Source organism: Suncus etruscus, chromosome 13, assembly GCF_024139225.1.
Source record: "Suncus etruscus isolate mSunEtr1 chromosome 13, mSunEtr1.pri.cur, whole genome shotgun sequence".
NCBI classification, from domain to species: Eukaryota; Metazoa; Chordata; class Mammalia; order Eulipotyphla; family Soricidae; genus Suncus; species Suncus etruscus.
This window is the reverse complement of record NC_064860.1, coordinates 68,534,935-68,561,388: the sequence shown is the minus strand read 5'-3', so window position 1 is coordinate 68,561,388 and position 26,454 is coordinate 68,534,935. Positions and strand designations below refer to the sequence as shown.

The following is a 26,454-nucleotide window of genomic DNA, read 5'->3' as shown; positions in this document are numbered from 1 at the left end:
GTTTTGTTTACAATTTTATATTCTATGACAGTGCAAGAATAATTTAATATTATGGAAGAATAGTGGTTTACAGAGACGGAGGGTGATGGTAGTGGTTATTTTAGATTACATCAAGTACTCTTTAAGTGCTTTGTGAAATGCTTTAGATTCATTATTTAAAAAATTAAAATTATTGATTGGCTTTTGACCCCAAACTTTTACCTTCAAAAATCAGTGGATAGTCCAGTTTGTAAAGTTCTCATCACGAGGAGAAACCAAACCAAACCAAACCAGTATTATCCAGATACCTGAAACAAGCAAACTGAATAAGTGAATCTTCTTATTGGGGGAAGAAATTCACTGTTTTCCACAAACTGTCGTTCTGTACGGACTTTATTTTTTTCATTTCTTTGGCACCAGTAACCTGAGAAGAAGCAAGAGCAGACTGTGGAAGCAGAGAAGGCTATCTAGGTGTTGGCAGGAACTTGGAGCATTTGGAAGCATCATCCACAGGAAAATGTTACTGGCTCTTTGATTAAGTTATAAGCTTGAGTTAAGTCTATCTTTTAGGGGAGTTGCTGACTACAGAAGAAAGAATGTAGGAAATAAAAAATTAGCAAATTTGTAGCAGGTTTTCTTTGAACGAACTCTGGATTCTTACAAAAACTCTCATCTAGTCTAAAAATTTTACCAGGACTGAACTAAACTGATGCCAACTCAGGAGTTCAGATTTTAAGTGAACATTTTCTTTTCAGTCTTGCCTCCTATGGCTTTATGATTTCTTTTTGAAAATGTCTCCACTTAAGTCTTAAGGAGTAATTGATAAAGTCCATTTGTTCTTTGCAATAACTGTCTGAGGTAACTGACTACAAGTGAATCTGCTCTCAAGTTAGTATCCTTATTAGAGACACAATTTTGGATAGAAGTTGAAATAGCAGCATTTAATTTGACTGCTGAACTTTTGAGACTAAACCTAATTAGACTAGAAATCACATGTGTATACTAAATTTTATAAATAGTTAATAGTCTATCTAATATTGACACTTTTTATTATTTGCTACCATCAAGAATGGTTCATAAATGTTCTGTAGATGTTCTATTTATACCCAGATCATTTTTTATTTTTATAAATATTATCTTTATTTAAGCACCATAATCATTTACTATTATTGCTCCAGCCCAACAAATGTTTTATTGTTTGTCTTTGGGTTGGATCCACAAAGTGGCAATGCTTAGTGGTTACTCCTATCTCAGAGAACCACCTGGAATAATGCAAATTAAATCTGAGTTGGCTGAATGCAAAACAAATATTCTACCTGTTGCACTATTCCTTGAACCCACCCATTTTATTTTAAATATTTGTAATTGGAAAAATATATGAATTAAGTTAGAATGTTATAAAATACCTTCCCTCACAATATCTCTTTATGGAATTTATTTTTCCTCCTCAGTCATCTGACCTCTCTACCTCATACAGTACTAAAAAGATTAGAATGAGTGCACAAAGTGAAAGGTTCGGAGGTTAGGTACTTGTCTGTCATATGGCTAACCAGTTTGATCCCCAAGCATCCTGTCTGGATCCCTGAGTCTATGTAATTGATCCCTGAGTTCACAGCTAGGAATAAGACCTGAACACTGTTAAGAGTGAAACCCCCAAACAAACAAACAAACAAACAAAAAAACAACACAAAAATAGTTATATATCAATGATAAGTTTCCATTGTTCTTACTCTCAGCACTCATTATAGAATATCAGTTTCTCATGGATAAGAGTATTTATATTTATTCTTACATATCTTTATATAATATGAAGTTTATTTTGCTTTGTATGTATGGCTATTTACAGTTTGGTGCTTCTTCCTTTGTTATATTTTGACAACATTCACTTTTGGTGTGGGCCTCATCCAGTTATACTCAGCTTTCTCTTGGATAAATGATCAGGAATCAGTACTGGTGGGTCTTGGTGGGCCTGGGGTACTATATAATATGCCAAGGACTGGCCCCAAACTGGCTGCATATTTGGTAGCACCCTAACCACTCTGCTGTCACTCAGGAAAAAAATGATATTGATCATCTTATTGAATATTAGTATTATTTGTTACTATTCTTCCCTCTTCCACTTGCCAGGGTGTTAGGGGTATAGAAATTTGTTACTACAGTATTAGTAGAAGTGGTTAGAAAACAGGCATAGCTCTGTACTAGTGCTACCATCCTTCTTGTCACAGTAATAAGGAACTGTAGTTTCTTTCCACTTGCCAGGGTGTTAGGGGTATAGAAATTTGTTACTACAGTATTAGTAGAAGTGGTTAGAAAACAGGCATAGCTCTGTACTAGTGCTACCATCCTTCTTGTCACAGTAATAATGAACTGTAGTTTCTTTCTTTCTTTCTTTCTTTCTTTCTTTCTTTCTTTCTTTCTTTCTTTCTTTCTTTCTTTCTTCTTTCTTTCTTTCTTTCTTTCTTTCTCTTTCTTTCTTTTCTCTCTCTCTCTCTCTCTCTCTCTCTCTCTCTCTCTCTCTCTCTCTCTCTTTCTTTCTTTCTTTCTTTCTTTCTTTCTTTCTTTCTTTCTTTCTTTCTTTCTTTCTTTCTTTCTTTCTTTCTTTTTCTTTCCTTCCTTCCTTCCTTCCTTTTTCCTTCCTTCCTTCCTTCCTTCCTTCCTTCCTTCCTTCCTTCCTTCCTTCCTTCCTTCCTTCCTTCCTTCCTTCCTTCCTTCCTTCCTTCTTTCCTTCCTTCCTTCCTTTCTTCCTTTTTTTTTTTGCTTTTTGAGCCACACCCTGTGACACTCAGGATTTACTCCTGGCTATGCACTCAAAAATTGCTCCTGGCTCGTGGACCATATGGAATGCCAGGGGATCAAACCAAGGTCTATTCTAGATTGGCCACATGCAAGCAAATGCCCTACCACTGTGATATCGCTTCGGCCCCCCAAAATGTAGTTTCTTATTTATTTTATTCAAAATATCAGTTTGCAGATTTGTCACTTTGATTTTAGCAGCCAGTTTCTGGGGACTTTGGTGTTGAGAAATGTGCACTTTTGAAGATACAGGTATTGAAATTAGTATGATTGAAACTCAATCATGAAAAACTCTAACTGTATCTTATGATAATTCAATCAAAAATTTATTTTATGAAAATTTTATGCTACTGGATGGAAACAATGGAGTGTTTGCAGGTGATGAATTATATGCCATGTAACTGAATGCTTTGCCAATAAAAATTTACTAGGAAAAAACGAACCAGGTTTCATTCCTTTATTTTGTCTATATTTGTTTTTATAGCTTTAGTAAGCTCTTATCTCCAATTTATATAGTTGTATTTTGCATCTTTAGTGTATCTGACTCTCAGTGTCTTTTTGATTGGTGAGTTTGGAAAATTTTCAATAAGGGTGACTACATCATGTCAGGACTTGCTACTAACATTATGATTCTAGAGTTTGTTTCTGCCCCATCCTTTTTTCCCTGTTCAAGTTTATGTTTACCATTATGGTTTTAGACAGACAAATATCTTCTCTGCATTTTCTAAAGGAAAGGCTTAATATTAGCAAGTTCCTCCTGTTTTTGTTTGTGAAAGCTTTTATTTCTTCTTCACATCTAAAAAGAATTCTTACAGAATATATTATTGAGTGTTCTATTTATTCTTGAGTGTCCTTCATTATTTTGAATTTACTTATTTTGGGGGCAGCACTCCTAGCAGCGTTCAGGGATTACTCCTTGCTCTGTGCTCAGAAATCACTCCTGGCAGGCTCTGGGAACCATAGGGGATGCCAAGGATGGAGCCTCAATCAGCTATGTGTAAGACAAATGCCCAGCACACTGTGCTATTTTGCTGGCCCCCTGAATTAAATGCTTAAGAATGAATGATTACCATTCTCTTCTGTTTCATAGAGTTTCTGCTGAAAAATCTGATGAGAATATAGTGGGAGAGCACCTTTGCAATATATTTATTTTCTTCTCCTTTTATAAGGTACTTGTTTTCACTAGAGGGAAAAATTAAGCAAATTAACTTCTTTATCTTAGATCTCTTTTACTTCACAATGATATGTTTTGGCAAAATAGCCAAGCATTTTGTTGACTTTATAAACTCTTCAAGTTGGGGGGAAAAACTACTTTTGAATTAACTAAACTACCTGGACTTCTCTCTCATTCTTTCTCTTCTGAGATGCTCTTCCTTCTCATGTTTCTTTTTCTTGTGTAGTTTAATGTTCACAGAGGTTTTTTTTTTATTATTATTATTTTTACACTTCTTCCTCCTAAATCATTTATAGTAGTAGTACTTGCTGCTCGCTAATGACAGTCTTCTATTTACTCTATTCTGTTTCTGTAATTTTCTCCAGAACTCTTAGTCTTTTTTATTGAGCTCTTCAGATTCTTATTTTTGCAGAACTTGTAAATTTGTTGTTTTGAGTTTAACTCTTTCTCGCTCTCTTTATTTTAACAATTATTGTAATTTTTATGCTGGTTGGAAAATCCCCTAAAGTCTCAATCTATCCTAGGCTATATATATTTTTTTTAGACTCATCTTGATATCTACATTTTTTCTTCTGTTTAAAAATGTATTTTTTACTCTAACAGCATAATGAAAGGCAATTTCATGAATTTATTTTTCTAGCAGATAATGTTATATCTAGTTTTATCAGTTGCAATGAAAAGGGGGAGTAGAAGAGATTGGAACATATAGAAATTTTTTTAGGAAATTGCTGCTTCTGGTTAATATTTGTGGCAATCCAATATCCCTTGAAGTCCCAGGTCAGAGACCTCGTTAATGCATCTCTGATGTCAGTGGCTGTCTTAAGTTCTTTCTCATCTTCCTTGCTATTGCCCACTCCAGATCAGAGCTTCCATATATTTCTGTGCACCTGCCTTTGGTTCATGGATATTTGAACCTCAACTGTATTATTCTTATGGCTTCACTACATTCTGTGTTGCTCTCCTGAGGACAAGAACTACCTCGGTCTAACGCTAAGCTGTAGAGCTAATTCAGTATCTGAGTCCTGTAGCTAAGTACCCATTTCTCATAGCAGGGCGAGCACCCTACCTACTATACTACTGTTCTGACATCTGGGTTTTGTCTAATTCTAAAGTTTTATTCTTTGTGTATTTTTGTTGTTTTGTATGTGTGTTTGTATTTTCATTTTTTCAGTCACAGTACCAGTGATTGAACCAGGGTCTTTTGCAGGGAAAGCATGTGTGTTGATACTGAGCTCTTCCATGACCTGCATATGATTTAATATTAAGTCAGTGCAATTACAAAGAATGGGCATTATTGTTTACATTATTATAAGGACTCTATGAAATATATATACATACACATATGCATGTATATATGTTTAATATCTATTGTATACACCAAAATGTATGTTTAAGAATTTCTAAGATGTGCTTGCTATGACTAGATCCCTAAATTTCTAAGCAAGTAGGTGTAAATCCCAACTGGCACTATTGATTTTTGTTATATTTGTCTCATCTAAAAGAATCTTATTTAACTTATCTTCTAGATCTGATCACTATATTTTATTACAGTACCTCAAGAGAGATTTTTTTAGATGTTTAACAATTACAAAGGAAATGTCGAATCTTAACTAATATTTAGGGAGTACTGTATGCATAGCATGTTAAAGCCTGCTACAAAGAGTTAAGATAGAAACATTAAATTTTCACTGAGAGACCTGAAGTAAAACAATGTATTGTTAAGAATAGGTACTCTTGAGACCTGAATGGTACCACAGTGGTAGGGCATTTGCCTTGCATGTGGCTGACCCAAGACATCTCATATGGTCCCCTAAGCCAGGGGCAATTTCTGAGAGCAGAGTCAGACATAACCCCTGAGCTCCACTGTGTGTGGCTCCCCAAATAAAAACAAAACAAACAAACAAAAAAAAAAAGAATAAGTACCGAAACAATATTCAATGACTTGGTCTTTAGTGTAATTAAGAAAGGAAGGAGCGGGGCTGGCGAGGTGGCGCTAGAGGTAAGGTGTCTGCCTTACAAGCGCTAGCCAAGGAAGGACCGAGGTTCGATCCCCCGGCGTCCTATATGGTCCCCCAAGCCAGGGGCAATTTCTGAGCGCTTATCCAGGAGTAACCCCTGAGCATCAAAAGGGTGTGGCCCGAAAAACCAAAAAAAAAAAGAAAAAAAAGAAAGGAAGGAGCTAAGAAATTTTTAGTACAATATGTATAATATACATGCATATATAATACATTCTCATCAGAAATATACTTAATTGTGAAATATGAATAAAACCAATATTAACAAAGATTTACATGACACCAAATCTCAAAGGCTATGACTGACTTTAATTAATTCCTAGGTAAAATTAGTATGCACTAAATTTAGTGAAACAAAACATACAAACACACTAATCAAATTGTTCGGCTAACAGAGCTAGGGCTTTTTTATTAGTTATATTGTCTTGAATTTCATCACTGTATCTGGCTTCTTGTCAATTTATAGTTTGAACCTTTACATCAAACAGCAAAAAAAATTAATTACAGGAAAAGAAACCCCAATAGAAATTTTGCGCTTAGAGGTTTTTCACAATTAACCAGACTTGAATGGTTCTGTGTACAAGGGAAATGGAAAAAGGAGAAAGGGAACTTAGAGAATTTTTTAGAATCATTAATTAACTATAGCAGATTTATTCACTTGCTTCCCTGTTTTTGTTTTAATGTTTTTTAGCCAAATTTTTATATTTCTAATATCTGGCAATGCCCATTCACGTTACTAAACTAAATGCAGTTAATCATGCCATATAGTATGAATTTGCTGAAAAGATATCTCAGATGACAGGACAGAAATTTCTTTTTTTCCCCTTTATTTTGAAGTGATTTCCATGTATTGTTATATGTTACAGATTAAAATGCTGGTGTGGTAAAAAATGATCATATTTTAATGGTTTCAATTTACTAAATATGTATGTTTTAATATCCACCCCTATATCGGATGTGTTTTTTTTTTTTAATAAATGAGCTAGTTAAAGAATTTAAAAAGATTTCCTGCTTTGGATGTGTGAAGTCCATGGTCAGATCCTGGATCCTTTTATTTTAAAACTTCTCCCCTTTTCTGTTTAGCCCAGAAACCTTTATTTATGACCCACTCTTGCAGTGTTTCACATCTGAATTATGTGAGTGGTTCTTAGGACCCATAAAAACTCAGATGCCTTGGGAATCTGGAGAAAATTGTTCTCTTTTCAGAAACATACACAAATGAATACACATACAAATTTGGTATTCCACATAATGGATTTGTGAGGAATGTTTGGACGTCAGGTTACAGATGACTGTTGCACTCAGTGAAAAATATAAATATATATGTATATGCTTCATAGATGATCATACACAATTTATTGCTATTTGTATATACTTACTTCTATATGCATGCATACATTCATTTGCTTAAAATGCTGATGATTTATACCATGTGTTTCCCATCTCATCAAATTATCCGTTCTAAAACAAATCAGTTACCTTTTTAGCCATCCCCTAAATAAATTTATATTTCTGACCATTCTTTATATAGAGCAATCCTTAGTTACAAGCTTATTTGGTGGCCATATTTTACTGTACTCTCTCAAGTGCTGCCACATCCCCTAAGTAATTTGTAGACCATAGCTGAGAAGAACATCCTTAACTTCTTCTAATGGTAGTATTTTTCTTCATTAGGTTTGTGAGCTGTGAGCTAGTGCAAAATACTAACAGACATTTTCCAGTTTTTTTTTCTGTGCCGTCTGAGAATGGTTCACTATTATTCCAAGGTCACTTTGAAAGTCTTTCTGCGATTTGCTTTCATTTATTTTATGCTTGTGTTTACAGTTTTGAACCAAATATGAAATTTAATGTTGCGTTTGTCTGCATTAAACTTAATTTGCCCCTTGTCAGCTCATTTACAACAGAGATCACATTCAAAAGCCACCATGTAGAATGTTTTGTCTTAGACCACTAATGTAATTTTTCTCTCCATTTGTTGAATGCAGCTTTTCTGTATTTATCAGTTTAAAAGAACCTCTTCTATGAAAAAATTTTAAGAAAATCTAACATAGTTACTAATAGTCATTAACAGATTACAGGATCTTTTCCATACCTTGATTTTATTTTTTACGCTCATTTAATTCTACATATCCAATTATATAAGTATTTATTATACTGGCAAGAATTAGTTAAGTAAAAGTTATATTTGTTTTGTATTACTCATATAAAATCCTAAATCAGTTTATATCAAATATTTCCTTACGTTCATCTTCTTATGTTTTCCTAAGTGCTTTGATTTCTTGTTAATGTTTTAGCTTTTTTTTTTTTAACAAAAAGAGGTTACTCTTTAAAACTGACACATCTTAAAAAGCATTACAATGACATCCTGAATTTAAATTATAAAAAGTATTTTTATGCAAAATCTGAAGCCTATGCTTTAAAGATTATAATTTTTCTTCTGTTGAATATAGTCTTTAGTAACAATATACTAAGTCGTGCTTTTTCTTCAAATAATCAGTGGTGTTCTGAAGTGAAAAATGTGTTTTCTGGAAACTGCTATTTACCTTCTGGGCAGCTATTCTACTTCATTTTATTTTAGGGAAATATCAGAAAAGTACAGAGTGATATATTTGTAAAATAGGAGCTTTTTGAAAATACAGAAACATTAGGAAAATCCAAAATGACTAATATGAAAATAGCTAACTAAAATTTTGTTACATGCAAATGATACAATGCCATTATGTCATCCAAATGGTATATAGGAGGCCTTTGGTCCACTCTCAGTGTTGGCTTGGGCAACTATGCCAACGATTCAGTGGTAGAGAATATGGATTAGATGTTGCTTGAATCCCCTAATGAACTAAGTGTTAACAAATAGACTTTAAAGAAGATTGGGAAGCTGGCAAATACAATGAAAACTTTAAATTGTTGTATACAAGTAGTGCTGGAAAAATAGCATGTAAGGTACTTGCCTTGCACATGCACTTCAGTTCTCTTCCTGGCACTGCATATGGTCCCCTAAGAACTGTCAGAAGTGATCCCTAAGTATAGAGTCTGGAGTAAGATTGGATACAGCCAGGTGAGATTCACAAACCCTCCCCTGCCCTGTTCCCAGTACTACAGAATGAAAGCAATAAAGACAAAACAAAAATATTAAACATATTGTGTACTTAATGAATTATGAGTATTAACATTTTTAAAATGTTGTAATTGGATTTAATATATTCAGTCAAAACTTTATTTATTTTCATGGAATAGACTAAATATTACTGAAATTTGCATACAACAACAAAAGAACCCAAATTACCAAAACAGTCAGAGAGAAAAAAAAGTGATTAGAGGAATCACTTACCAAACTAACAGCAAAACAGTGATGGTTATGAAAATGTTATGCTATTGGAAACAAGTAGAACGAGGTACAATTAAGTCCAGAAATAGATCCATACATATTTGGGGACTTCATTTGTATTAAAGGAGCCAAGGATATAAAATAGGGAAAGGAAAATATCATTAACAGATGATATTGGAATAATGAAAATCCACTTTCAAGAGCTAAACTAAGGGCCAGAGAAATAACACAGGAATCATTTTTGTATATGACCAACAGCAATTTTATTCTCAGCACCACCTGGTATGCTGAACATTTCTAAGTATGACCCTAGTATTTCTGAGCATCACCAACTATGTGGAGGCCCCAGACATTGCCAGAATGGTCCACAGAGCACTAGCACCCTTGCATCATTAGAACCTGATATTGAATAGGTCCAGTTGGCTGAAAATGGACTCACAGTTAGTCCCTAATCTCAGGGGTATTAAAAAAAGTAAATAAAACTATATCACCTTTGAAACATTAAATTTTTCTTTTTTAACAATACATTCATAAGTACACAGTGTATACCTGAAAGATTTAATCTTCATATACAGAACTCAGAAATATATTTTAAAATAACCCACAGGATTGATAGTACAATGGGTGGTACACTTGACTTGCAATCAACTGACCTTGGATTGATTTACTGGCATCCAGGAATGCAGAGTGCAGATCTGGGAGTAACACTTGAGCATTGCCAAATGTGGTACAAAACCTTCAAAATATTTTTTGCATTGTTTTGGGGCTACACCTGGTGGCACTCAGGGGTTACCTCTGGCTATGTGCTCAGACACTGCTCCTGGTTGGCTCAGAGGACCATAGGGGATGGCAGGGAATGAACCCAGGTTCTTCCTGGGTCAGCCACATATAAGGCAAACACCATACTGCTGTGCTGTCATTCCGGCCCCAGCACCCTCAAAATATTTTTAAAATCCAAATAACTTCAGAGGGAGGAAAGCATTGGTGGTGGGAATGCTCCCTATTCAATGTCACTGTATACCTAAAATTTTACTATGAATGAGTTGTAATCCACTTTGGTCAAAATAAAAATATTTATAAAAATAAAATAAATAAATAAAATAAAAGTGGCAAAAAAAAAGATAAAAATGGCAAGAAAAGACAAGCAAATGCTTTTCTAAAACTGTAGAGCATGACTGCATATGTGTGTGGTCCTGGGTTCAATCCCCAGCAGCATAAAAATAGATACTAGAAACAAAGACAATTACTATATACCCGAGTATAAGCTACCCGAGTATAAGCCAAACCCCGCTCCCATAATTTTATCCTAAAAACTGGGAAAACTTATTGACTTAAGTATAAGCTGAGGAGGAAAATGTAGCAGCCACTGGTAAATTTCAAAAATAAAAATATATACCCAAGGGTCCAGAAAAATAGCATAGCAGTAGGTCTTTTGCCTTGCAAGCGGCCAACCGAGGACTGATGTTGGTTTGACTCCTGGCATCCTATATGGTCCCCTTTGCCTGCCAGGAATGATTTCTGAGCACAGAGCCAGGAGTAAGCCCTGAGCACCACCAAGAGTGACCCAAAAGCCAAATATATATATACCCAAAAAAATCACAATAATTGAGGAATCAGTAGGTTAAATGTTTTTCAATATTTATTGCTAAATAAAAACTGTTAACTAGCAAGAATAACATTAAAACTTTAAATAAAGTGCAAAAAAAAAAAAAAACAAAACCATAGCTTAACAGCTAATCAAGCTAAATCACAAAGGTTAAAATACTTCAAAACTGGATTCCTCCTCCTCCTCATCTGTATGTCCAAACAGCACTTCAGTTCTATATAATGTGAGGGTATCATCATAGACATTGTCATCATCACTGAGTTTGCAGGTATTATCATCAGTGCTGACAGTCTCATACAAAACACAGAATATTATGGGTTAAATAGTTCACTGGTATAGAATTCAGTTCAGCAGCCTACCTCTTCACCTCAGCCACAACTTGTGGACTGAGCTGAAGCATCAACCCCTCCAGCAGATGGCAGAAGATGACTGGAGACTATGTGCATTTGATTCGGTGCATGCACACCACATCAAATAAATAGCCTGTATGACCTGAGTATAAACCAAGTTCAGGCTTTCAACACAGATTTTGTGCCAAAAAAACTTGGCTGATACTCGAGTATATACAGTATTGCCATTTGCTACAACATGGATGGAGTTGTATGTAATGTTCAAACAAATCATAAAGAGAATGAGAACTGCCAGATGATCACATTTATGTATGGTATAAAGAAACAATTCAAGGAAACAGTGTAAATAACATCCCACCTACGCCATTGATTTGTACTAATAAACTAAAGTTGTCCCTATATGCAGAGGGCATATTAAGGAAGGGAACTCAATGAGACAGGCATGACTTGCTTTTAGCACTTATTTGGTTAATTTGGTGTGACAAATAATTATTAAATATGCGTTGAAAAGACACTTTAGAAACATATCTAATATGCAAATCCTTGTTGCCCCAATTATTTTAATCAATTAAAAAGATAAAAGAAGTTATTTATACAAATGAATACACTGTCATTTACAGTGAAATGTTATAATTTATTTAAATACAAAGAACTCAATTTTTATATCTACAGAAAGCCATATTTAATTGCACAATTTGATATAAAATGATTATAGTACTAAACATAAATTTCAGTGTGCCTTAAGAGTTTCCCATTTAAAGCAATGCTAGGGAATTAATTAAATATTACTAAAAATAGGATATTCATCTTAGTTTATTATTTTATTTATTATAAAATTAATATATTTCTGTAAAGTAAGTATCATTTGCATTGGCTATAGCAATTATTGATTTGAAGGATACCTTTTTAACTTGGATGTTATAGCAATACAGTGGCAAGAGTAAGTGCTGATAAGTAGTATTTAATATGTAATATCCTGGAAAGAACTCTAACTTAACAAAAGGAATTGGAGATGGTCTACAATATAACTTGTTCATAATGCAAAAATATGGAGTAAGAATATTTTTATATTTATAACATTTTGATTATGAAAGTTATATTGAGAAATAGTGTTTATCTGGATTCTTAGGAAAGTATCTTAGTATATTCAAAAATATATAAATATACATATATATATGAAGACAATACAATTAAGACAAATATCATATAAAAGATAATGGTATATTAATTTAAAAATAATGAGAAAAGGGTGTTTGCTTTTCATGTGACCTATTCATGATTAAACCATGCATCACATATTTCCCTGAACCCTGCCAAGAGTGATTCTTTAGCAGAGTCGAGCAAACTCTGAACACTGCTCAAAAAACAAGACAAAATTTCTATTTTAATTTGTACAATATCAGAGGTTCTTATTTATTAGTGTTTTTATTAATTAAGGCATCTTGATTTACAAAGTTACTAATAGTTAAGCTTCAAGGATAAAATGGTGTCGACACATTGTAAGTATGAGATGTCAAAACATATTTGGTAAATCTGATGATGCAAAAAGAACTTGGGTTTTAATAAATTTTGGCTTTTGTATTTTGGGGGAGGGATTTGGGTTACACCCAGTGATGTTCAGGGGCAACTCCTTGCTGTGCACTCAGGAATTATGTCTGATATTTCTAGGGACCAGTGTAGAGAATCATGTGGATGCTAGAGATCTAACCCAGGGTTAAAGGCATGCAAAGCAAATGTCTTTCTCCTGTTCTTTTACTGCAGGCTTCGTGTTCTGAATTTTAATTATTTCCTGAACACTTTCCTCAATGAAGTTAAGCTCAATCTCTGAATTGTCAGTAATTTAGAATTTCTTTCTTTTTTTTTTTTTTTTTGGTTTTTGGGCCACACCCATTTGACGCTCAGGGTTTACTCCTGGCTAAGTGCTCAGAAATTGCTCCTGGCTTGGGGGAACCATATGGGACGCTGGGGGATCGAACTGCAGTCCGTCCTACGCTAGCGCTTGCAAGGCACACACCTTACCTCTAGCGCCACCTCTCCAGCCCCAGTAACTTTGAATTTCTTGTCCAAGTAACAGATATGATAAAGTTCTCTTTGAGAATTAAAATACTTATAATATATGAATATTCATTACTTATAATACATACTAATATAATACACAATATTATATGTGTAATATATTATATACATAAACATTTTCAAATAATAAGACTCAATAGATTTCAGACATTATAGTAATATACATTTTTTGGGAAATTATTCAGAATTTGGGAGGCTTATTTCAAAGGAGAAATAATTCTGACAACGCAAACTTTTTTCTGCCTGTGCATGAAGAAAATGTTATGTGTCGCAGAGTGATAGTACAGTAGGTAGGGCAATTGCCATGCACTCTGCAAAGCTTATCCTTGGTAATCCTTATGATACCTTCAGCCCTGCTAGAAATAATGCGTGGCCATGAGTAAACCCTGACAAATGGCTGGGTGTGGTGCCAAAGCAAAACAAACAAAACAAACTAAAAAATGTGTTGTGTTCCCTAAATTATAAGACTGTCATAAACTGAGCCACTAAAGCCAAATGTGATCTCTGTAAATTATGCTGTTGTTCAGCCAGTGCTATAAGTAGCTCACAGACACAATAGTAAATTCCAATGCAAATAGATATTAAGAACATTAAAACTAGCAATTATCAACTTATTTTAGTAAGAAATGCTGGTGTCACATGAAGATGTTCTTTTCTCCCCGCCCCTTGCAGGTAATGAATTTGGGCATCCTGAGTGGTTAGATTTTCCAAGGAAAGGAAATAATGAAAGTTACCATTATGCCAGAAGGCAGTTTAATTTAACTGATGATGACCTTCTTCGCTATAAATTCCTAAATAACTTTGACAGGGATATGAATAAATTGGAAGAAAGATGTGGTTGGCTTTCAGCTCCACAGGTAAGCTCTTTACTCTAAATGTTATGTTTTAGTCACCAACATTGTACATGCTTAGAATGGCAATCGTTTTAAATCTATATGCATATCTTTTAAACAGCACTTTATTATTCAGTGTGTAGTGCCCTGCAACATACTTTAGGTTGTCAAAACATGTCACTGAAGTCTCTCCAGTAGATAATAAAAATCCTAAACATAATGCTCTGCTTACTTTCCTGGCTAGCTTCCTCCTTGTTGTTGTTGTTGTTTGTTGTTTAAATTTAGTAATTTTTTTTATTTCAACTGGTTAAAGTAAATGACAAAAGCTCCGTGTGGAATTCATTTTTAAAATTGCTGTGGAAACATCTTAATTGTTTTGACTGTTTTCTTTATGTAAATAATTACCCTGTCACAAAGAAACTACTTTGACAACATGTAGACTTCTTTATTCCCCTTTCTCCTTCTTTTACTGGTCTCTAACTTGTCATTTCAGTAGATGCCATTATACCTGCATGCTATTTTGTATTTTTCATGAGTCTGACTCTCCCTTGGAATTAAAGTCTCAGTTTTCAATAAGTTTTAGAAAATGTAATTAACAGTTGCAAATTTTATACAGGCATATTTTTTTCTTTACAAAAATTAGCATATAGTATGTGTTACTTATAATCCATTTGCTTTTTACTAGCGCTGTTTGAAATTACTGTTGATGTGTTTATACTTTAGTGTCTTTTTTTAAATGGCTGAACAAAGGCACTTATATATTCAGTAAGATTGGCTACATGACATGAATGCCCTAATCACATTTATTAGTAATGCCTTTCCAGAAGAGAGAGCAAAACGATACTCCTTTTCAATAGGAACAATGCTGAATACCAAAAAGCATGCTGTTTACTCTAGAACCTTTTTCAAAATTACCAGGATTGGTGGATGCTGATATGCATGGAAATACATCTTTCCTGGTGCTGGGCTAGAGGAGGGTATTATTCGAAAAGCAAAAGCATCTTACTGCCTACTGTCAACCAGGCTGTCAAAAAAAAGACAGTTTGTAGATTTTATAATTTTTATAGAACTTCTTTTAATAAGAAAAAAAATTGGAAAGGAAAATAACAAAGGGTGGTTGTTGAATTTGACAGTTGTATAATAATGCAAAGGTTTAAAATAATTACAACTTTGGAAATCTTGATATTGAGTTACATTGTAGTTTGAAAGATAATATTTTGTCCCTTATCCATCTGGGTACTAAATCAAAAGTTAAAAAATTCACTTTTAACTAGGTCTAACTTAAATATAGTTACAACTGCTTATCTGGTTCAAGAAAAATGTATTTGTCCCAAAACATAGGTTGTAGCATTTATCCTTCAATTTATATAAACTTGACTGGTGAGGTTTTTATATTAAGTTGACAAGTGACTGGTGAGGTTTTTATTTTTTTTAACATTCTTTAGTTGGGAATTCGTTATGATAAAACTATAATGAGTTCAGTAAATACAGTGATTTGGCATTTTCATTTTTTTGGTTTAGTAACTAAAACAAATGTTTTAGAAGATAATAACATCGAGGTATTAAACGAATGAAATATATTGTATAATTTAAATGTCAATGTGTTAACTCTTGCAGGCCTATGTGAGTGAAAAGCATGAATCCAATAAGATCATTGCTTTTGAAAGAGCAGGTCTTCTTTTTATTTTCAATTTTCATCCAAGCAAGAGCTACAGTGATTACCGAGTTGGAACGGCACATCCAGGAAAATATCCTTTTTGTTACCAGTTAATATGACTTTCTTCATTCAATTATTTTATATGTCATGGAAAATAAGAAAGGCTAATACCTATCTTGGTGATAACACCTCTAAGTAGTCCTCTCTGAAAAATGAGGGGCTTGAAGTAGGTGATCGATAAATCTTTGTTCATACAGTTATACGGAATTAATCTTAAGTTTTATCCTGGCTCTTAAAAGTTTGATTCTGACCATTTTAAAATACTCTTTGGACCAATATACAATGCAGGAAACAAATATAATTTTCCATTGAAAAACACCCTGTGAAAATTGCCTTAACTGGGTGAGCGCTATCTTTACTGGAACAAAAATATTGCATTTGTTTTGCTTCCTCATCTCTTAAAAAGGAGGTTGTAGTTCACTTTTTTAGGCCTAAATTGATAAAGAATTGGGTGCTGGAGATGGGAGCAAAAGAAATAGCATGGAGAATGTTTTGTTATTATCTGTATATTCACTTAGTCAGCAATTCACTTTGCAGAGATTCAATGAGCATCTATTTATTGAATATCTGTGTTCATCTCTTTGCTAGTAAATATAAGTACTTTATAAGCACAGTAAATATAAGTATTTTACAAGTATATAAAGTCACAGTCCTCAAAGCATTTTAAAGTAGCAGAGAAAACAAACATTACTAATACAAAATTTGATAATTATTGTACAAAGAAAAGTGCTTTGTGTTTTAAAGACATGATGACTTCCCAGATCAACAAAAACGTGGCAAAATTAGGACCTAACAGTAAACCAGCAGAAATTTGTAGTGAGAGAATAGGAATGATATGTCTCTGCCCGAAGCCCTAACAATTATTAATATCTGTCATCTGAGCAAGACATCAAATACCAACATGGAATCAGTGTGTCAGCTTGTCTGTGGCTACCATAAGAAAAAAAATGAGGCCGGGCGGTGGCGCTAGAGGTAAGGTGCCTGCCTTGCCTGCCTGTGCTAGCCTTGGACGGACTGCAGTTCGATCCTCTCGGCGTCCCATATGGTCCCCCAAGCCAGGAGCAATTTCTGAGTGCATAGCCAGGAGTAACTCCTGAGTGTTACCGGGTGTGGCCCAAAACCAAAAGAAAAAAAAGAAAAAAAAACCTTATTCAACTGGATAAAACTGTAAGCAAATGTAATTTTACCACATGCACAAAGCTCTGAATTAGATAGATCTTAGAACTGTGACAGCATCGAGTTCCCTGATTCATTTTGTCCTTCTGCTTTCAGCTCTCTGCGTTTCAGATGTCTAGGGGCTGGCACCTAAGATAATTACCTCAAGTCAGTCGGCATGGTTCCAACTGTCGCCTTCAAACACAACAGAGGCACACAGATTTTATTTTTGCTTCAATTTTTATGAAAAAAGCCATGTTAGCAAATTTTTTTCATATTTTATTGGCCATAATTTTTTCATCCCAAGAAATTTTCTAAATAGAAGACTGTTAAAATACTGAGTGGCTTAATCAGGTATTAACCCCGAGTCCCTTGGAAGTTGTGTTCTTGATGGAGTGATTGATCATAGCAAATGTTTTTGTAATAGTAAGAAAGAAAAGACCAGTATTTTCCCAAAAATATTTTGTGCATTCTCTACCAACCTATACTATTATAAATCATGAAGGCGAGAGGTGAGTCTCTTGACTTCTCTGTCCCTCATTTCACCTGATTTCAGAGCAGTTAGGAGTTTGTTGATGCCTGGCGTCCTGAATATGCTCCTGTTAACACTGAAAAATGTTACATGTAATTGAGTTACCTGCAATTAAAAAAGAAATGCAGGAAAAGTAAAAGTTTAAAAACATGAAAATTACAGATATTAACTGAATTGCAGTATGTGCCTGACCCTTCTCACTTCCTCACTATTAATGTGATGACCTAGACTTACTATATCTAAACCTAATATAATAATAAGAATGTATTTTTTTTACTAGAATTCAACCAAAATAACTTACAGAATACTGCGGATCTGCTGCAGTCTTTGGTAATCACTGTTTTAAGCCTGGATTTTGAAAGGTTCTAAAAGGATTGTTGAAAATGTTGAGGATGTTCATTTTAGTTGTTGGATTCCACACAGTGTCTAAGGTAATGAATGATACAATGGAGCCAATGGAAAATGATGACTTTCAAAAGTAGTGCTGGGACAGAAACATAGTACAGTGGGTAGAACACTTGTCTTACACATGGTTAAGCTGGATTCAGTTTCTTGTGTTCTGTATGTGCCAGGCCCAAGAGTGATCTCTGAGCTCAGTATCAGGAGTAAGCCCTCCAAACACTTCCAAGTTTGCCTCCTGCCCCTCAAAAAATGTTGTGCTGCTAAATAAAACTTAAAAAATAGTGCTCGCTTTGGCAGCACAGATACTAAAATTGGAACGATACAGAGAAGATTAGCATGGCCCCTGGACAAGGATGACATGCATATTCGTGAAGCATTCCACATATTTAAAAAAATAATAATAAATTTGGGTCACATAATAAGACAATTTTAATGCTTTCCTATTATAGTTTTTATATGAATCAGTGAGGGTTTGTTTTTTTTTTAAGGTAGGGGAGCTACTTTGTAAGTATATATGCCCAAGAAATACTTCTCATGTAAATAATAGAACTGATAGGAAGAGTTGAAAATACAGATATTCATTTGAGTAATTGCAGTAAACCTAAAAAATATCAGGAGATAAAGTGATATAATTTCAGTGAAGTAGAAAGAATTCTTTGAAGGTTTTTCTGAAACAACTCAATAGTTATTCAGACCTGGCATGTAGAAGAGAAAACACAAAGAACTTTAAACAATGAGAAAAAAATGGTAGTGTTGTTTTTAATGAGTCATTGAGTTAAGGAGAAATATCATATAAGAGTTCAGAAAAGAAAGTTTAGCTTAGGGCTGTTTGTACTTAGGATCACATGGAATTTCAATGATGATGGTTAAGAGAAAGACCTAAATTCAGGCCTCCTTTATCTTCTATCTGAATTCTCTTTAGCATTAAGACATGTTAAATGAAATGTTTAATGCTAAAATATTTCAAAAGTAGAAACCACCCCCAAATTTCATTTTTGTATTATTTTCTTTTATTTTGTTTACTTAGTGATACATGTTGATCTTTATGGAAGTTTAGTTTGGCTTTGAGAAATCTTTCTAAGGCTAAAATGTTCTGAAATTTAAATATTTGTCTGAATCTAGACAGAAATTATCTATTTTAATCATTATTGCAAATTTACCCTAATGATGCCTTTTAGAAACTACTCAGTTAAAGCTGTTAAGCACCCTGAAATATCAAGCCACTTTTTAAAGAATATAAGTAGATTAAGTTGGGGTGGAAGCAATAGTATAGTATGTAAGGTTCCTTGAGTTGTAAGAATTTAATTCAGGTTGGATACTTGGAACCCCATATTTTCCTCTGAGTCCTGCTATTAGTGATCATTGTGTAACAACCATTAGTAATCCCTGAGCACTACCAGGTATGACCCCAAAACAAAACAAAATGGAATAAATGAAGCTGTTGAAAATCTAGAAGAAATTTTTAAAAAAAGTCATTGGTTCTTTTATTACAAGTACTTTGTATTCTATATATGTGTAGCTACTGGGTCTTAATGTCTCTTGTCAGCTTTCTCTTCTGTGTCTTTCTACTACTAACACCGTAAAACTAATTCCCATATGCTATTGCTTCTTCTAATGAGATATGTCTTGATACCAATATCTTTGAATACTCAAGAATGCAAAACCTAATGAACTGAATAAGTAATATAATCCAATCCTATTTGCTATAATAATTAAGATTTGAGGGGACAGTATTAATTGGTAAATTCTAAGATAACCTAGCATGCCTTACACACTTCTAATTAGGTCTATGTTGATAAAATCTGGCCAGGTACCTCAATCGAGATAAAATATGCTGGTTTCTGCTTTAATTTCTATGGCATTAGGCCAATTCACTATAGAAATCCATACATAGTTTTCCACACACAATATAGACTTAGTAGAGCACTTTTCTGCCCTGGGAGCCTCACTGTTTTAAAAATTAAAAAATAAATCAAATTAGAGGTTGAGGAGATGGCACAGCCATGGGGTGTTTGTTTTGCACACAGCTAACCAAGATGGACCTGGGTTCAGTTCAATTCCTGGCATCCCATATGGTCCTCCACACCAGGAGCAATTTCTGAGTGCAGAACCAGTAGTAACCCCCGAGCGCTGCTGGGTGTGTCCCCCCAAAAAATTTTAAAATAAAAAAATGGGGAGGTGCTCATGCTATAATACAGTAAGACACTTTCCTTGGATGTTGCTGACCTATATTCAATACCTGATACCCCCTATGATTCTCAAGTTACCCACTAGAAGTTATCCTTGAGTGAAGAGCCTGAACATGCTAGTAGCACACCTGAGCATGCTAGTAGTAGCCCCCAAACAAACAAAAAATGTGAGTTGTCCCTGTAGTCATTACTTAGGAAGCCAGTGATCACTCCTGGTAATTTCTGGCCAATTAGCCATTATTAGTTCAGTGTGAGGGCCAGAAGATGAGATACTACGCAGGTTCTGAGAGTTACTCAGATTACACAGGAGTAATGGCAGTACACAGGAGTATGCCAGGTATTTGCAAGAGCCCTTTTCTATATTACTCTATCCCCTCAAGTTTTTTGTTTGTTTGTTTTGTTGTTATTGTTGTTTTTGGATTAAACACTGTTTCTTTTTCCTTGGGGGGGGCACACCCGGTGACACTCAGGGGTTACTCCTGGCTACGTGCTCAGAAATTGCTCCTGGCTAGGGGAACATATGTAATGCTGAGGATTGAACTGTCTGTCCTGGGTCAACTGTGTACAGGGCAAATGCCCCAGCACTGTGCTATCTCTTTGGCCCCTAAACACTGATTTCTTATGTGTGTATTTTTTTTTTTTTGTGCTCTGGCATGCATTTCTACTCTTATGCTAGCTATTTAAATCAGAAAATACTAAATGTAATCCTTTTCAAGGTATTAAACTTCCAGGCATTCCCCTCTTCCAACCTGATTTTCTTTTTTAACTAAGCTTGTATAACACTTCTAGATATCTTATCATTGCACCTCCCTTAGCAAAATATACCCAGCATTGTTCATAGCCCCTTCATATCATGTCTCCAGAACCATTAGCACCCAGTTTCAGATTGGAGTAGGGAATATGACAGAGCCTATCCCGTGACCTGACTATCTCTCTATGAGATAAAGCATTGCTGATTTAATTATTTAAAGTGAAAATTCCTTTACTGGCATACAACTTGCTTTCTAGTATGTATACAAATGTACTTTTTAAGTTTTGTTTGTGTATACTAGCAATTTACCTTATTTTATTAAGCTAATGAATCTTACAAAAATCCATTTTAACAGTAAGTCATTATTTAGTAGTAGAAAAGATGAGAAATTTTCTATTATCAATCAATAATGATACTACCATTCTTTTATTAGCAGCAAATACATTTCTCAAGTGTCCTCTTATCCATTAAGTTTTAGTCTCTTTTATTTTCCTATTCACCTTAAAGTCCTACTTTTTTTGTTCTTTCACATTTTTTATTGTATTCTTTTTGTCCATAAGTGCTGATAGCCCAATATTTTGGAATAATATATAGATAGTACAAGAAAATTAGGATTTTTGTGTGGAGTATTTTCTGACTTTACAAAAGTATTCTATGCTACTGATATTTCTAAATTCTGTGCCAGTGCATCAGATACAGATATTTCATTGTGAATAATCTGTAGTGGCAAGATTGGATGTATTAATCTAGAAATTAATCAAGAAATTCATCAAAATTTTAATTCCCTGGGAGGCAGAATTTGGTGTCAGTACAAATTGAAATTATTCAAAGAAGTCATTCAACTTCTGTCACTATATAATACCTGCTATAGGTAACATGTCTGGATTCTTGAGCAGTTCCATTCTGAACCCATTTATCAAATAGCCAGATATTATATTTTGCCTATTTATAGAGAAAAGATAATGCATGTTGTAAAAACTGTCAAAGGGTAGCTATTTGGGGGTGTAATACCAGACAAGGCAAAAGAAACATTTTGAAAGTGCCTTTAACTATTTACTTTTAGAAAATAGAGCAGAGAGCGGGATTTATATTTATTGTGATTTTGAACATGGTCTTCATAGTAACAGTTAAAAGGTATAGTATTGTTGCTGCAAAAGGTGTCTGCAGCCATGCTCAAGTGAGTAAAAAACAATAGCAAGGTGCTTTTGCCTAGACACTGCCAGGCATTTGCCTCCTTAGCTGTAATAATCCGTGATTTTTCTTAAATGCAGTAGATAAGCAAAGAGGGTGATGTACAGCTAGTCCTGAATGAACTAGGACAGTAGGCAGCTTACGTATTTCATGCAGTGGAAGGTAAAATTCATTTCCCTGATATATTTTATTATGATTTCACAATATTTTATTGTATAAGAGTTCTACTACCCTTTATATTATTAAAATCTTTATTATATTTTTGAAGCCATATTTTCTTTAGAAAACTACCAAATTGGCACTGAATGAAAGGAATCAGGCTTAAACCCCCAAAGGCAAACAATTCTTTTAACTATTATAAATTGTGCAAGTGATAATGCCCCATTCTGAAGGTTCTATTGTTTTGAGTGAGAAACTTAGTTTTAGACCTTTGGCAGGCTTTTCTGCATGCTAGCCAATTTAAATGAAGTATGAAGTTTAATATTCATGAAAACACTACAGAGTAGTTGTTATTTGCTCTTGTGACAGATCAGTAAACTGAAGCCTTCAAAGTGACTTCTTATTCTCTTTCGAGAACATGGGTGGGAAAGGCTAACCCCATGTGATGCAAAGTTCATGTTCTTTCTATTTTATCAAATTGGCTTTTCCTGTGTGTTTACATGTGGTTGGTGGCATTAGCAATGATGACTTAGTTATTAAATTCTCAGTGTTCAAAGTGAATTTAGCATAATATGGCAGAAATAGGTTGCAAGATTATATATAAATTCATAGGACAGGCAAACTTTTTTCATATCAACTGTCTTCTCTCAGCACTCCTTCATGGCTCACAAATTCCAACCATAAATTATTGCTCATATTTAATCTCATAATCACATCAATGACTGGAGTAAAGGGGGATCACTGTGATTTTTAAGTATAACTTCCATACTCAGAAAAATATGGCATTTTTTTCAGTCGTTAGGTAGAATAGAAACATGTGTTTCTTTTATGAGGTGGGTTGCTGGGGGATATCAAGTAGTTATATTGACACTTGAAAGTACTCAGAATTTACTCCTGGCTCCATACGCAGGGATCACTTCTGGCAAACACAGGGACCATATTAAATACTGGGGATCAAACTAGGGTTGACCATATGCAAGGCAACTGCCCTACCTGCTGTATGGCTCTAGCTTGTAATATGTTTTTTATTTCAAAGTTAAACCCTTATGGATCACAAGAATTTTAGTTTCCTAGATAATATTTCAATTTTACACTCTCACAGCTTATTTATAAAGCCCACTTCTTGCTACCTACAGAGTTTTATTGTTCTGAGAAGATACATAACGCAAGAATAGAATGTTTTACACCTCTTTGTCAGCACCCCATTGAGGTGGGGGTGGAAATAATAGTGTAATAGCAGCCCCCACTCCAAATGGTGCTTCAAACTGTTTTAATATTGAAATCATTATAAAGTACTCCTTGTGAAGAATATGTGATTTCAGGCCAAAAATATTTAAAGCTGAGGGAGCAGATGAGTAAATACATGGATGTGGTCTGAGATCTTTAAAATATTTTCATCATAATGCTGCAACTTTACTTTTAAAACTGTACATTTTAGAATGTAAATTCAGACTCTGACATTTGCAGCCTGTACACAGAGTTTCTAATGAGCAAATAAGGTCACTTGAATGATTCAATGGAGTGTGATAACTGAAGGCAGAGATGTTGCTAATAGTTGCTTAGTTTCTGGAAGCCCTTGAAACATAGTTATATAACACAGTGTTTATTGGAATCTGTGCTCCTTGCTACAAATAAAAACAAGAGATTTAATTTGGAGATATCTCGATGCCACGTAGTATCAAGATTTTTGCCTTCAAAGATTTCTGAATTTTCTAGTATTCTAGATGATCTTGTGTTGCTAAAAATTTGTTTTGTTAAATGCAAGTTTTACAAATATTTTGTTTATTTGGGTACCACACCCATCCTCTGCTAAGAGATCATCCCGAGCAAAGATATGGGTAATGTATAGATGCTAAGATTCAATCTAAATTAGCCACATGGAAGGCAGATGCCTTACCTCTTCTGCTATCTCTCCAATTCCTCAATGCAATTTTTATTTTTGTGAAAGATCTCCCCTCTGACTGTGAGCAGATGCAAATCTCTTTCTCCATTACCCTCCACCATGAGTATGTGATTTTATTCTATTCTGCAACTAAATGATGGTGTTCTTTATGTGAGGAGAAGTAATTCTACTAATAATCACGAAATTTATGTTGTCATACCTCAAAATGGATGCATCCTCATTAGCGTGGATATCAGTTTTTAGGTTCATTTGACAGTGAGACTTTCAAACACCGTCTGGGGGTCCTTCACATCAGTGTTCGTCCTCAGGACTGGCCAGCACTCCCTGTGATATTATGATCATCAGCATGCATACCCCACCTCCACTGTTAGTAAAGAGCTTGAGATTTAGCAGCAACTTTCTACCCAGGAATTAGAAATAAATCACAAAGTAAGAAATATATTTTCATGATTAAAATATTGCAGCTGCTATAATACTTCTAGATGGGCTTAATATATATTCATAAGACTAAGGTGGTAATGAAAAATGAATAAGTCATTATTGCACACAAATACGTTTAAATTATTTTTATTCACTCCTATCCAAAATCTCATCTCAGAGATATTCAGCAGCTTTTCTCTGAGCGTGGTGTGTGGCTCTGTGCACAAACATGTGCATAGTGGAGTGCGTGAGGCTGTCAGAGGTTGGTTGCATTTTTTGTCTGTTTAAATTCAAAGATCATTTATGTAATGATGGTCTCTATTGCTGCCATTTTAGAATATGGCAATGCGGATCTCTGTCCCCTATTTCATGTCTTTCTTAGGTAACAAATAGTAATGTTTAAAAACAGTGCACATGGGGGGCCGGAGCAATAGCACAGTGGTGAAGTATTTGCCTTGCATGCAGTTGACTGAGGATGGACATTGTGGTTGGAATCCCGGTATCCCATATTGTCCTCCCTTCGTGTAAGGAGCGATTGCTGAGCACAGAGCCAGGAGTAACCCCTGTGAACTACCAGGTATGACCCAAAAACCAAAAAGGAAAACAAAACAGAGCACATGCATCAAGTGAGTTATGTTGCTAATATTGGAAAAACATTTTTCTTAGACTAATCATGTTTACTAACTGTGTAAAGTGCTAATTACATAGAAATTATCCCACCATATTTGGTCATTATTGGAGTCAGACCTGCATACTCACAATTAGTACTTGCAATAGTAAGCCAAATGTTAGGTGGTTAGAGGAATGATGACAGATGCATGCTCTGATGGATCATTTTATAGATAGGATTTTCTTTTTTTTATATAATATTCTTTATTTAAACACCTTGGTTACAAACATGATTGTGGTTGGGTTTCAGTTGTATAAGATGACACCCCCTTCACCAGTGTAACATTCCCATCACCAATGACCCTAATATCTCTCCTCCCCTCCTCACCCCCACCTGTACTCTAGACAGGCTTTCTATTTCCCTCATATATTCTCATTGTTAGGATAGTTCACAATGTAGTTATTTCTCTAACTAAACTCATCACTCTTTGTGGTGAGCTTCATGAGGTCAGCTGTAACGTCCAGCCCTCTCCTCTTTTGTCCCTGAAAATTGTTGAGACATGTCTTTCATTTTTCTTAAAACCCATAGATGAGTGAGACCATTCACTGTCTTTGTCTCTCTCTCTCTGACTTATTTCACTCAGTATAATAGATTCCATGTACATCTATGTATAGGAAAATTTCATAACTTCATCTCTCCTGACGGCTGCATAATATTCCATTGTGTATATGTACCACAGTTTCTTTAGCCATTCATCTGTTGAAGGGCATCTTGGTTGTTTCCAGAGTCTTGCTATGGTAAATAGTTCTGCAATAAATATAGGTGTAAGGAAGGGTTTTTTGTATTGTATTTTTGTGTTCCTAGGGTATATTCCTAGGAGTGGTATAGCTGGATCGTATGGGAGCTCAATTTCCAGTTTTTCAAGGAATCTCCATATCGCTCTCCAGAAAGGTTGAACTAGTCGGCATTCACACCAGCAGTGGATAAGAGTTCCTGTCTCACCGCATCCCCACCAACACTGCTTGTTCTCATTCTGTGTGGTGTGTGCCAATCTCTGTGGTGTGAGGTGGTACCTCATAGTTGTTTTGATTTGCATCTCCCTGAGGATTTTCTAATGACCAAAGAACCACTGAATTTACTTAAAATTAAGCACTAGTGGTATTGCACTGTTACTTTTTTCTTCCACTTTTAATTAGATTATGGTGAATAAAATGGATAAAAGATCAATAAACATATTCTAATTTTGGAGAATTTAAAATGATACACCAGAA

General features: G+C 34.6%; 1 protein-coding gene and 1 non-coding gene across 2 annotated transcripts in view; both read left to right on the top strand.

The window, feature by feature from the left end:
* Positions 1 to 26,454, top strand: part of GBE1 (1,4-alpha-glucan branching enzyme 1) — a 320,203-nt gene that overhangs the window by 266,984 nt on the left and 26,765 nt on the right. The window contains exons 13-14 of the mRNA XM_049785497.1: positions 13,994 to 14,178; positions 15,772 to 15,904. Coding sequence (XP_049641454.1) covers positions 13,994 to 14,178; positions 15,772 to 15,904 — 318 coding nt within the window. The remainder of the gene's footprint in view (positions 1 to 13,993; positions 14,179 to 15,771; positions 15,905 to 26,454) is intronic.
* On the top strand, positions 18,242 to 18,348 carry LOC126026658 (U6 spliceosomal RNA). Its single transcript, XR_007501881.1, has one exon. It is a non-coding gene; the product is annotated as a U6 spliceosomal RNA (small nuclear RNA).